The sequence below is a fragment of the Megalops cyprinoides genome, chromosome 22 (assembly GCF_013368585.1).
Source record: "Megalops cyprinoides isolate fMegCyp1 chromosome 22, fMegCyp1.pri, whole genome shotgun sequence".
Lineage (NCBI taxonomy): Eukaryota > Metazoa > Chordata > Actinopteri > Elopiformes > Megalopidae > Megalops > Megalops cyprinoides.
Genome location: NC_050604.1, coordinates 469,339 through 482,032, shown reverse-complemented (window position 1 = coordinate 482,032; position 12,694 = coordinate 469,339). Strand labels below are relative to the sequence as shown.

Below are 12,694 nucleotides of genomic sequence, written 5' to 3'. Positions count from 1 at the left end.
ATAAATAGCATTGCACGTTTATGTATGTATCCTGTATATACTCATCCCAGCACATATACAACAGCTATTGATTTGCTAAAAAAATCTATCCACAAAGCTAAAGACTTGTTTGCAACCCTGTGACTCACTGACAGAGCTAAATCTGTTAACACCACTAATGAATGAAAAATCACAAAGTATTCAATGGAAAACAAAAATACATAACACTAGTTTGAAGTTAACAAAGACCATCTCTTCAAAAGGTTTGCCTCTTGCATGACGTCAATTTGAAATGTAAATGGGTTTCTCCAACAAACTACTATTAGTGTTAAGATAAAATGACCACTTACACTGCTGTGGTAATGTACTGTCAAATGGCCATTGGCACTGCTGTAGTACCCTACTGTTGAATGGCTACTGCAGGACTAATTCTGTAAATACAGGGGGGCAAAAGGCAGGCACTCATACCCCTTCCAGACAGTAGACTCCTGGGCATTATGCTGCCCAGAAAGAGTACTGCCAATATTAAACAAGACACAGACAGAAGTCAGACTGCAGAGGTGATACTGTATATTGCATTACTTCACACAAGAATAACAGAGTAAGATTCAAGTAACAAACCACATGGTCCACTTTATTTCAACACAAAGTCAAAGCAAAAACACATTCAACATTACATAAATGGCAGAAACACACTGGAGACAAAGAGCATGATTATTCAGTGTCTATGGTATAGAACTCATCTTATTGAACATGTCTGCTGTTGTTTTCTTATGGTCACTAACATGCCAGCAGCTCTACAGGAGGATGGCGCTGTGATGTGGACGGCCATTTCCAGGGAAGCTCTGAGCAGTCTCCTGTCAGGCTTTTTTGCTGACTTGTGCTCTCAGTGCAGCCAGCTCCTCTGTCAGAACTTTCCTCTCCCTTAGCTTTGATCGCATGGCTTCCATTAGCAAAGCAACAGAGGGGATCTGCTGGAAAAACAAAGCAATCAAAAAATGTGATCTTTCAGAGGACCTCAGTTTTGCACACAGAAACTGTCTGAGCTTCACCTATGACAGATTTACAGTTTAGGACAGATGTTTAACAACACTTCGATTTTATGAGGCAATTCAGCCCTTTTTCATTCATTATTTTTTGTGTGTGTATACGAGAGTGTATGCGTGTGTGTGTATAGAAATGAAGAAACCAAAAGAGCAGCAACAATATCTTAAAAACCTGTGATACCTTAAACACGTGTCAACCCCTTACAATTAAGACAGCTGTGAAAACAACAAAAACATTTACATGACAACACAACTAGAAGATTGCCTTGTTAGATCTCAACTGATCCTAGGGACTTATTGAACTACAGGTCTTGGAAGGCTATTCTGGACATTATAATAACCATCTCTGTGTAGAGATGCCTTTGAATATCAGTATGAAATTTTCTTTTCCCTAATTTCCATTTATACCTTTGGTTTCATTTATTCATTTTAATGCTGTAATGTCTTAATTGTAATGTCATATAACTGTTTTAATGTTCTCTGCTGTCCTCTTGGCCAGGTTACCCTTCCAAAAGAGACTTTTTATCTCAATGGGTTTTCTCCTGGTTAAATAAAAATAAAAAATAATGAAAAATCTCAAAATAGCTACAACGGTAAGTCTTATTAATTAATCCACAATTATAAACAAGTGTTTTCTAAATTCTATCATGTAATTTGGCTTTGTGCAGAGCACCTATTCCATTAAAAAGCATTTTTTAAAAAGCAGTTTTTTATGTTCACATCTCGAATAACTTCATTCTCAATAATATTTTTGCAGCACATTTTACAATAGTCTATTCTTACTCTGTGATCTTTTAAGCTTATTTCACAAAGTTGCTTCTTCCTTCTTAAATTGTGATGTCAATATTTATTCATCAGTGACCATGTTGTGCTCATCCGACCCACCTTTCATCCGGTGTGCAGGGTGGGGAACGCGCAATCCAGGAGAGGTTCAGTTTGGCAGGAGGGTGCCCCGATTCCCAATATAAAACAAGCAATGAAAATATGATATATATTATGATACATGAAACTTTCATTTGAAAAACTGAGATAAAACAATATACAATCCCAAACCAGATAAAACTTAATTATGTCCAATCAAAATTCTGAACCGGTGAAGTAATTACAATGTACACTATCAGAACAGAAGCAATCTAAAACACTTCATGGATTACTGATAATGCTAATGAGGCCATTTGCCATAGCGGTATGGCTGTCATTCATCTTCAAAAGCTGATCAATAAGAGAGGTTACTGCATGCATGCAATTCCCCTTTAACAGTGCAGCTCATCTACTGTGAGGAGCTCCTATGCCTATGTCTGTGTCTACTCCATTAAGGGAGTACGTCCATCTCTAGGGGATCCTGCCTATCTGGAGTAAAGGAGTCCCTCCATTGAATGTTTAAATCAATACACATCACATCAAACACCAAACGTCTCTTCAAAGTATTTTCAGATGCCAAGTGAAAACTTCTGCATGAAGCAGAAAGCAAGGCCTGAAAGCACATAATACGAACAAATACTCAAGCCATGTCTATGTGCAGTAAAATATGATATATCTAGTTTCACAGATATATTTATAATACATGATAAATACAATCTGATATGGATTTTTTTTCTATTACATACATTATAGAGAACAGTACAAATACAGCCATCCCTGAAAACTACTCTACCAATAATAGAGATATGCACAGAACACGATTGAAATAATTCTGACACAAAACAACACATTGGATGTAATGCAATTATGCCATAAACAAGTGATTCATTTTGCATAATAATGTAACACATATGCATCTTGGTTAATCAAACCTCTGAGAATGAAGCCCCCTTATAATAAACTTCTTAATGATTATAAGGAAATATATGATTATTTTCCTCAATTCTTGCATCAGAAACAAACATTATTATTGGTATGAATACTATGAAAAATCAACAAACATGTCAAGTTCCCACATCTTCATCTCTTTCACAGCTCTCTGGATTCAGGGCCTTAGACTACATGTGCCCTGGATCATTTCTCTCTGGACTCAGGGATTTGGTCGACATGTCCCCTGAATCTGGCGAAGGCCCTGAAGTAAAGTGTGCAACACTGACAACTTTGTTTAGTAAGAGCCCAAAGGGATTATGCCCTGAAATTATTATTTAAAAGATGTATTATTAGGTTATGTGACCAAGAGTTTTCCCCAGTTCTACATCATTGGATATTGACTTATTACTTCTTGAACAGAAGACAATGTACAATGTGAAGGTGTATTGCAGGCTAATTTAATGATACTGCTACTACAATGCCTCAGGCAGTTCTAAGGCAGCAGTGGTTTCAGGTAAAAGATTTACCCCTGTGTGACTTGAATGAATTTCTAAGCGTACTGATCATTTTAGTTTCCTCCAAGTTCAACAAAAGTGTTTCAGGGTCCAATTTATGTTAAATAAAGATGTGGAAATCCTGCAGAAACACAATCAAATGTAAAGGGACAAGGAGTCTACTGAGAACCTAACAACAAAAGGAAAAAATTGTATAAACGTGCAAATCATGTATTAATTTATACAGGGTTGAAGAGGTGTCGAGAGGTATTTTAAAATTTTGATGCCAGTTTTACAGTAGGTTAGATTTCTGTGGTCTGCTGGCACTGGTCATGGGTCAGCTCATATTGCTGTTGATTTGGGTGAACTGTTGATACGTTACAAGTTTTTCAATGCACTACAGGCATTTCAAATTATTGAAATGTACAGTTTTCGGGTGCATTTTTAGGACAATCAACTTCAATGCTGTCTTCCCAGTCTAACCAGCAAATCAGATTCTATGCTACCAGAGCATCTTCACAGTTTAGCAAACCAATTAGTTTCCATGCTACCATAGTATTTCTCTGAGCTTGCTGGCTAATCAGCTGATTACAAACATTTTGTCAATGTCAGAAGTATTCCCTAAATTGCAGTAAATACCCATTTCAATTTTATGTTGTAATATTAAATAATATTAAATACTGAGTAATTTTAGCAAAAGCTGGCCCTTCTCTTAAGGCAGCCAGCTGTGCCACTCCTGCCTTACTTCATCCATTTTCATTAATAATTATGGGACATTCTTCTCCCAGCTCACAGAAAACAACACACTGCCTTCAATCAGACTGGCAACTGTCAAAAAATACATTGACACTTACACTGATAATGCTGTGTCCAGACTGTGAGACGAGAATTTGTTGTGAAGGTCATATGTAGAAGAAAGATGCTATCAGCCCAAAAAAGAGCAGAGAGGGTTTAACAATTGCTTATGGAACTCCAGATTTTTTGGCAGCGATCACAAATGTATCTTACCTGGTAGCTATCAAAAGTAGCTATCTGCACATAAATAGTAGTCAAAAAGACCAATTGTGGCCATCTTTCTAGTTTTATAGTTAGCTGCTGTAGAAAAATAACTAGCTTTGTATGGTAGCCAGCTAACTACCATATAGTAGCAATCTATTGTTGCTTTCCAGCTATGTCTCCAACTTTACACAGAACACCTTCCAAGTGTGAATTGCTGCCTTGACTTCAAGCAAGGCATCCATATGATCCTGGGATCTGTAACTGACAAATGAGATATTAGCTACTCTCTTACACAAATGGGAGCTGCACCAGATAATTACCTTCGTATTGAACTGAGATGTCAACCAGTGTATAGCCATTCATAACATATGTGTAGTGGGTGCAGCTAGTATTTTAATATATAAAAAATATGTTAGTACTGAGAATGAAATCAAACCAACAGTTATCTTGTTATTTGGTTTGCATATTTTGGTGAAGATTATTTGTGTGGCACACAAAGCTGAAATGCTGACAGATGCAAAATAGGCCAATCGATAAAGGAGTATCATTATATAAGTAAACTTACTCTTCACCACTAAGTCATAATTAACGGTAAGAATTGTGTTAAAGGACACAATTTCAAGCTTCCAGAGTAGTATTCAAATTAAACCTGGGAAAACACTTGGTTGGATTAACTGCTGTCGTGTAAATACAGTGTCTGCCTTTCAACCCGCCCCTCTATATATTTTCCCTAATGCAATTGGGGTGGTTTGCATCAAGTTGTCACACTGTGTCACAATTAAATCCCTAGCAATAAATTATTAGTAATTAGTAATTTCATTACCAGCACTGCCTAAAATCCAGTTGCACAACAAATACTTACAACCTGTTACATAACAAGTATATAATACTACAAATCTAGTTTACAATTAACAAGAAATCACTGCAGAGGGTGACGTCCTAGAACTTCAGGATTCAATCAGCTGTGACCGATACACCACATGCTCACCAGTCCGTTGCTTGTGTTTCTGTCCTAGCATGTGGTGAATCTTCTATACCCTCCATGCCAGTGGTCAGTTTCAGTATTGCTAAATTGCTTTTCACATTCTTTTGCACTAGTAATGAGAACACAGCTCCCCTTTCAGCCCCTGTACAGAAGCAGAACTATATGACCACAGGCAGATTCCGTTGGTTTTTTATATTTAGTTTGAAAACAAAGTTGTCAAACAAGAAAAACAAACTGAAACCACACTCACTAAAGCCGCATTTGACTACATTGACTACACATTACATAACATTCAGATGCAGAAGCTCTTATTCAGAACGGCTTCCAGCACAAGAGAACAGAAGTGTATCCATCAAGTCAAATGAGTAAGTGTCAGACCAGGCTAATAACACTCCCAGATCAGTGGTATGAGCACAACACAATTCAAGCACTACCACAACGTAACTTGTGCTAATCTGAAACTAGATAGCCTAGAAACTAAGGGACATGATATACAGACACTAACATATATTGCACAGTCACTAGAATTAATTCAATTCAATTCAATTCAGTTTATTTATACAGCGCTTTTTACAACATGAGTTGTCACAAAGCAGCTTTACATCAGTATCCCTGATCCCTAACCTGGTACGCCCTCAGGGCAAGCCAAAGATGACAGTGGCAAGGAAAAACTCCCTGACTAATAGGAGGACACCTTGAGCAGAACCCAGGTCAGAGGGGGAGCCCATCTGCTTCTGGCTGGCACTGGGTGGACAAATAGAGTAGGAAAGAAATTCCTAAGAAGTTCTTAACAGTACTTAAAAATGGTGAAACATGTAGGTAGTAAGACACAGCGATGTAGGTGTGTAAGACACAATGAGTCTTGTAAATCTTAAATCTAAATCTAAATAACAAAACAATTACACAAGTAGACTACAATATTTAATAAACAGATTACAAAATAATTGATGTGAGAGTCAGAAATGGATTCAGGTGAGAGAATCACCAAAGACCCAATCGATTTTTCCCCACAGTAGTTATGCACTGGCAGTGTAGTCTGTTCTCCACTATATGCCACAAGAGAGTTATATATGAAAGGGGATTGGGGATTTGGGGCCATAAAAACCATATGAATGTATTATTTTTAAATGCTGTTTCTCCTGTCAGGTCTGTGCCCTGTTAGAGCTGACCTAAATACACAAAAGATTAGATGAAGTATGTTATAGGTATTTGTTTCTCTTTGTTTCATTACTGGTATATACATTAATAATAGATGTGGTTATAGGTATGTTTTAAACTCGAGATGACAAGACTGTTCTTACTCAAAAAAAACACTGCACTTTACTTATTATATACCTTTAATTTGAACAACCAGTTGGCAGGTAGCTATCAAACGTGTCTGACATGGTTATCAGCAACATCATTGTTGAATGTTAAAACATAAAAAACATTAAAAATTGTTTACTAAATGCATATCTTAGATTTACATTTAAAATGGGCTTAAGTAACTTTCTTTCCATTGGACGTGCCTCTGAATTGGAAAATGAAAATGCGGTGGTCTGGGACTCTCAGTGAAGTGAAAGGGGAGCAGCTATGTGGTGACTCTGAGGCAATCCTCCAAAGCTGCAGCGCCTGCGCCCCTCCTTACCCTGACTTTTGGAATCACTGCTACACCTGCTACACCTCTGCAGGATGCCCAACCCCATGGCCAAGGGCCATTTCACACATTACCAGCCACATGGAGGAAGACAGGCAAAGTGTGCTCACCACGCCTGCTGTAATTTACAACAGGAGTCAGTTACTGAGGAGCATGTATACAATGCTTTTCATAGATCTCAAATCGCTCTATAAGCAACAGCAACTACTGAACACCGTAGCCCAACTACGTGGACTTGCCAAGAAGAAGAAGCTCTATAAGGAACCCTATTTTAGGCCAAATTGATTGCCACACTTTGGTGGACGTAGAGAGGGAGGGATGAATTAGCCAGCTATACTGGGAGCTGACCAGATGGCAATACTGAGAATTCAACCAGAAAATATAATAAAATGGAGTCCATCCTTTGAGAATTAAGTTTCAAATAAGTCAAGTCAAATACAGTAGTTAATTTCATATGGATAAATGATAGTAAAAGGCATGTGTAAATTAAACATAAACAATGGCACTGCAATTAAAGTTGCCAACTGACAATTTCAGGGTATTACATGGCTCTAGAAGGACACACATAAGGAGAGGGTAAAATATATTTCTTTGTCCTAGACAGACAAACCACTAAAATAAAGAATTTCAAATACACGCCTCACTGAAGGAGAATTCTTTGGGTTTTGACTTGCGGGTATTACTGCATAAATACAAGGTTAATTCCATGTTTCTTTGTTTATGTTTATAAATACTTTTTGTAAATGATTGAAAATGCGGGTATTATTGCATAAATACAAGGCTAATTCCATGTTTTTTTGTTTATGTTTATAAATATTTTTTGTAAATGACTGAAAATAAATGATTTGAATATAAAAAACTACACCCTACTTAGGTCATTCTCTGCAAAAAAATACTTGGCCTTGCTATTGTTAGGAGACAGTTCTGTGGAATGACATAGCGTTTGATCCGGAGACAAGCGATGTGTATTAGAATACAAAGCGATGCCGCTACATCCGACCGGAGCCAAAAGGCGCCTCTTGACGATAACAGTCTGCGGAACACGGGGTTCCCCATGACTATATATGGACCTCATTTCCGAAGTTTGAACCCTACGGAACCTGGTCATTGTTACTCATATGTAAATGTGTCTGCTGTAACGGTATAAAAAAGAACTAAATCCTACACCTGTCGAACTTCTACTCCGTGCTGATGTTCCCATGGCCGGCTGTACAAATAAACCTTCCTCTTTCACTACAAACATCGGATTTGCCTCTCTGTCGGAATAAAACTTATCCTCTCCTCTGGGAGTTGACAAACACTATTATCATATAATCATATGATAATAGTCATCATTATATTATCATATAATGTCAATATATGAAGAGTTCATTTGCAAAATGACGCAACATGGCTGCAACTGTGTTCAGATGGATGTTCAGATGTTACTCCCCTGCTGAAATCCCTCCACTGGCTTCCTGTCGCTGCCAGGATCAGATTCAAGACCCTGACCCTCGCCTTCTCTGCAATCAACAAGACAGCCCCTGCCTACCTCCAAGAACTCATCCAGCCCTACACACCAGCCCGACCCCTGCGCTCAGCAGCAACTGGACGCCTTGCTCCTTGCATGGTCAAGGCAGGAGGTGCTCGTTCTGCCAGACATCGGCGTTTCACCTACATTGCTCCCCAGTGGTGGAACGAACTCCCTGTCTCACTACGGACAGCTTCTTCACCCCATTCCTTCAGACGGGGCCTGAAGATGCACCTCTTCAGACTCTACCTGGACTGACCCAGCACACAGTTGCTGCCCCCCCCTCCCCCCCCAATCAGTGCTGTCGTAAATTGCTGTGCTCTTTAAATTGTGCTTTTTAAATTGTTTCTTGTTGCCGCCTTTACCCTGACGCTCATTGCGCCGTTTGAAGTTGTTGAAGTTTGCCATTTGAAAGTGTATCGTATTAGTTGCCCTATAGGCTGTAATTGTACAAAACTAATAGTACTGTGTCCTCAAACAGACCCTGCTCTCAGCTGAGAACTGTCTCATTGTGGAACTGTATACATCCTGTCCCCGTACTGTCGCTATACTTGCTGTATGCACTTTTGTAAGTCGCTTTGGATAAAAGCGTCTGCTAAATAAATAAATGTAAATGTAAATGTAAACAGATCTATTCCAGATGCTGTGTTTTGTGTAATATTAAAACCAAAACATCTGCAGCCTATAACAGAAACTGAGATAAAAGCAGGACTTTCCATTTTCAAATCAAACTACACAGAATTTCTCTCTCTAAAGATTACTCTCTAGCAAAGTTCTGAAAGACAGACATAGTAAATAATTCTAATCATAGCTAATTTGTTTAATGATTGTTGCAAGCACATTTTTTAAATAAAAAAAAAGTGTGCATGCTAAAATTTGACCTTTTAACAGGAAATTCCTGCATCTGACATGACGCTGAAGGAAGTTAGACCCACTGAAAGCTGTGCATGGTCCTAAATACATTCTGGAGCACCCAGGCCACGTCCCTTCCATGAGACCCAGTGAAGATACACTGGTCATAAACAGTAGAATAAATGACTTAGCAAATACTGTTGTGCTGTCCAAGTGGAAGAAAATGAGTCTGAAAAATAATCCAAAGGGATATGACGAAGTTCATTACATACAACAGCAGACAAAGTAATCTCCCTGCCTTCATAAACACCACTCCATTAATTTTACCTGTAGTAAATAATTATGATTCCACAAATAAACCCAGGCCATTAAATCAACACTGCTGAGTCCTGACTCCATGGCATAGGAAGGCACTGTATCTGAGACTGCATTACCAGTACATGTAGCAAGGAGACACTGGGCCCTGGTTTACTGATAATAACCATAGAGAAGACGGCTTGCCTGCTTGATTCAAGTCAGGGCAGTAACCCCCTTCTGAAAGCCATTCTGCTTATTTCATGAAAGGCTACTTCTAAAACTAGAAAAGTGCATTTCCTGAAGAAACTGCAGAGTGTGATTGCGACCCGACAGCGAAAACATGCTAACGTGTATGAGACGATCGCTACGATGTGGCAAAGTGATTGCTAGGGTGTTGCTAGGTGGTTGCTAAGGTATATGAGGTGGCTGCTAGGTCGTTGTTGGGTGGTTGCCAGGGTGCTGTTAAGTGGTTGCTAGGGTGTTGCTAGGTGGTTACTAGGGTAAACAATATGGTCGCTGGGCCTTGTTGGGTGGTTGCCAAAGTGTTGCTAGGAGGTTGCTAGGGTAAACAATATGGTTGCTGGGGACACACCCACCTTTGGTGAGTGTTGGGTCACATGACCCAGAGCAGCATATCAGGTCCTGTGGCTATTGGTCAAATGGTGACCAAGTGGTAAGACTTTGAAAAAGGAACTGAAGTGAATGGGAGGACGGAGGGACAAACAAACAAGTAAAAGATGAGAGCGAGTCAGTATGGGTTTCAAGGAGTGTTGGGTGGCATAACCTGAGGCAGTATATGAGGTATTGAGACCACAGGCTGAAAGGTGACTGAGCGGTAAGACTTTGAAAAATGAACTGAGGTGAATGGGAGGATGGAGGGATGAGTGAATGACAAAAAGACGCGTGTGGGTCAAGACGGTCTTGCCTGAGTGTTGGGTGATTTGTCCTGAAGCAACATGTGAGGTATGGGGACTATGGGGTGAAAAGTGACCGAGTGGGAAGGCCATGAAGGGTGAGGGGGGTGATTTTGAAAATGAATGGGAGTCTATGGGAAAAAAGGGATGAAAAAATGACAAAAACCGGAGAACAAGTGCAGGTATGGCTTAGCTGTATACAAGCAACCCAATCGGGGTCAGACCGGACGGGTTATAGGTGGTTTGGGGTCGATATCTTGAAAACTGTGGGAGGAGAAGCGGTGCAAAATTTGGTGGAATAAGATAACAATAGTTTGCTTGCAATGCTTTGCATTGCAATCACACTAATAAAACTATTGGATAACAATAGTATGCTTGCCACTAAATAACATTTTGTAATTAAGTGACTTACTAATCTGACTAGCTTTTTCAAAAATGCATGAGCCACAGCTCCTTCCATTGCCTAATTATAGAATTATTCCACTAAAGAGGACAAAGAAGGACAAAAAAACACATACACTCAAACACACACACACACACACACACACACACACACACACACACACACACACACACACACACACACACAACAGACACACACAGACATGTACGCACAAACAAATATACACACACACACACAACAAAAACACATGGGGCCCCTCTCTGCTCTTTCCCACAAAAACCTCACCTGCCAATAAAGTGCCCTTGATCACTTACAAGAGTAGCCCTGTCCCTGCAGACAGGCTGTTTATTAAGAGAGTAAAAGACTTGAAAGAGAAGAAAAAGTATCAGACAGGTCACAGCAGCAGTCTCAGTGGCCTCCTTTGGAACTGGAGTGGTCTCTGCCTGGCAGATCTCCCCTCTTCCCATAGAATGTTGACCGGAATATGTTAGCAGGGGTCACTGGGGGCGTTTTTTCATTCCTCCACCATTGACAGGCCTACTGGATCAATATTTAGTTCCCGCTAACAAGCTGCTCTGAGTTTGCTGAAAGTGCTCTGCGGAGCATGGGACAGCGGTGGGGCCAGGAAAACACACATGGCTGGGAACCAGAGCTGTGGTTAAAGACTCCCCAAATCTACCAAGCACTTTAGGCATGTCTCATGTGGAGGTGTGGCAACACGCTTCAAGTGTGTCCTGTGCGGAGTTGTGCCCTATGTGGAAGTGTGGCCTGTGCAGTGGTGTAGCCTGTATGGAGGTCTGCCCTATACAGGACTGTGGTCTCTTCAGGGGTGTGCCCTGTGCAGGGGTGGAGCCTGCGTAGAGGTATGTCCTGTGCAGCAGTGTCCTGCAGCATGGGTTTGGCTGATGGTGTAAGCAATCACGCTGCAGAGAAGTACTGATGTTTTGGTGCTGTGGGATGCTGTGATGGGGAGTGGTGTGGCCAGGGCTTTTGTGTTGCCTGGAACAGTGACTTACTCAGACCCAGCATGTTCTAAACGGCCACAGTTTACTACTCCAGGAGGAACTGTGCCTCAGAGTGCTTTTTTAAATAAGTGACTATTCTTTTGTTAGCAAGCTGAAGCAGCTAGACTCACCTGTTGCTGCAGGAGATTCAGGACCTGGTCCAACCAGTCTTGGTCCTTTTTCCTTTCTGCTTTGGCTTCTTCATTATCCTGGAAAAAAATGAAAGGCAGTGCTTAAGACTAGGGCTGTGCGATATGACCAAAATCTCACATCCCGATACAGGTCATTTCATGTCCCAATAATATACATATCACGATATAGCACATTTTCTGTAAATTCAATGAATAAATAGTTTATATATAAAATGACCACATGGAAAGGCCTATTTCTTATTACATTTTGAATTATAAACTCGACAAATAAAACGGACTGTTAGGAGACAGTTCTGTGGAACGGCACAGCGTTTGATCCGGAGACAAGCGATGTGTGTTAGAATACAAAGTGATGCCGCTACATCCGACTGGAGCCAAAAGGTGCCTCTTGATGATAACAATGTGTGGAACACGGGGTTCCCCATGATCATATAAGGTACACACTGAGTGTAATGAGGTAATGAGGTTCAGGAAAGACCCAATTAGAGAGGGAGCTGTTTAGCAATGCACAATTCCACAAAACCAATCAAAAATAGCACCCCTTCTGGTCATTGTAACTCATATGTAAATGTACCTACTGTAACTGTAAAAAAAACTAAATCCTATACCTGTCGAACTTCTGCTCCATGCTG

At 40.1% G+C, this 12,694-nt stretch overlaps 1 protein-coding gene across 1 annotated transcript in view; it reads right to left on the bottom strand.

Annotated features, from left to right (window-relative positions):
• Nucleotides 1-744: 744 nt before the first annotated feature.
• cntln (centlein, centrosomal protein) overlaps nucleotides 745-12,694 on the bottom strand; it is a 110,395-nt gene continuing 98,445 nt past the window's right edge. Inside the window, exons 25-26 of the mRNA XM_036517121.1 lie at nucleotides 12,042-12,119; nucleotides 745-950 (exon numbers count right to left, since the gene is read on the bottom strand). Coding sequence (XP_036373014.1) covers nucleotides 840-950; nucleotides 12,042-12,119 — 189 coding nt within the window. The 3' untranslated portion in view covers nucleotides 745-839. The remainder of the gene's footprint in view (nucleotides 951-12,041; nucleotides 12,120-12,694) is intronic.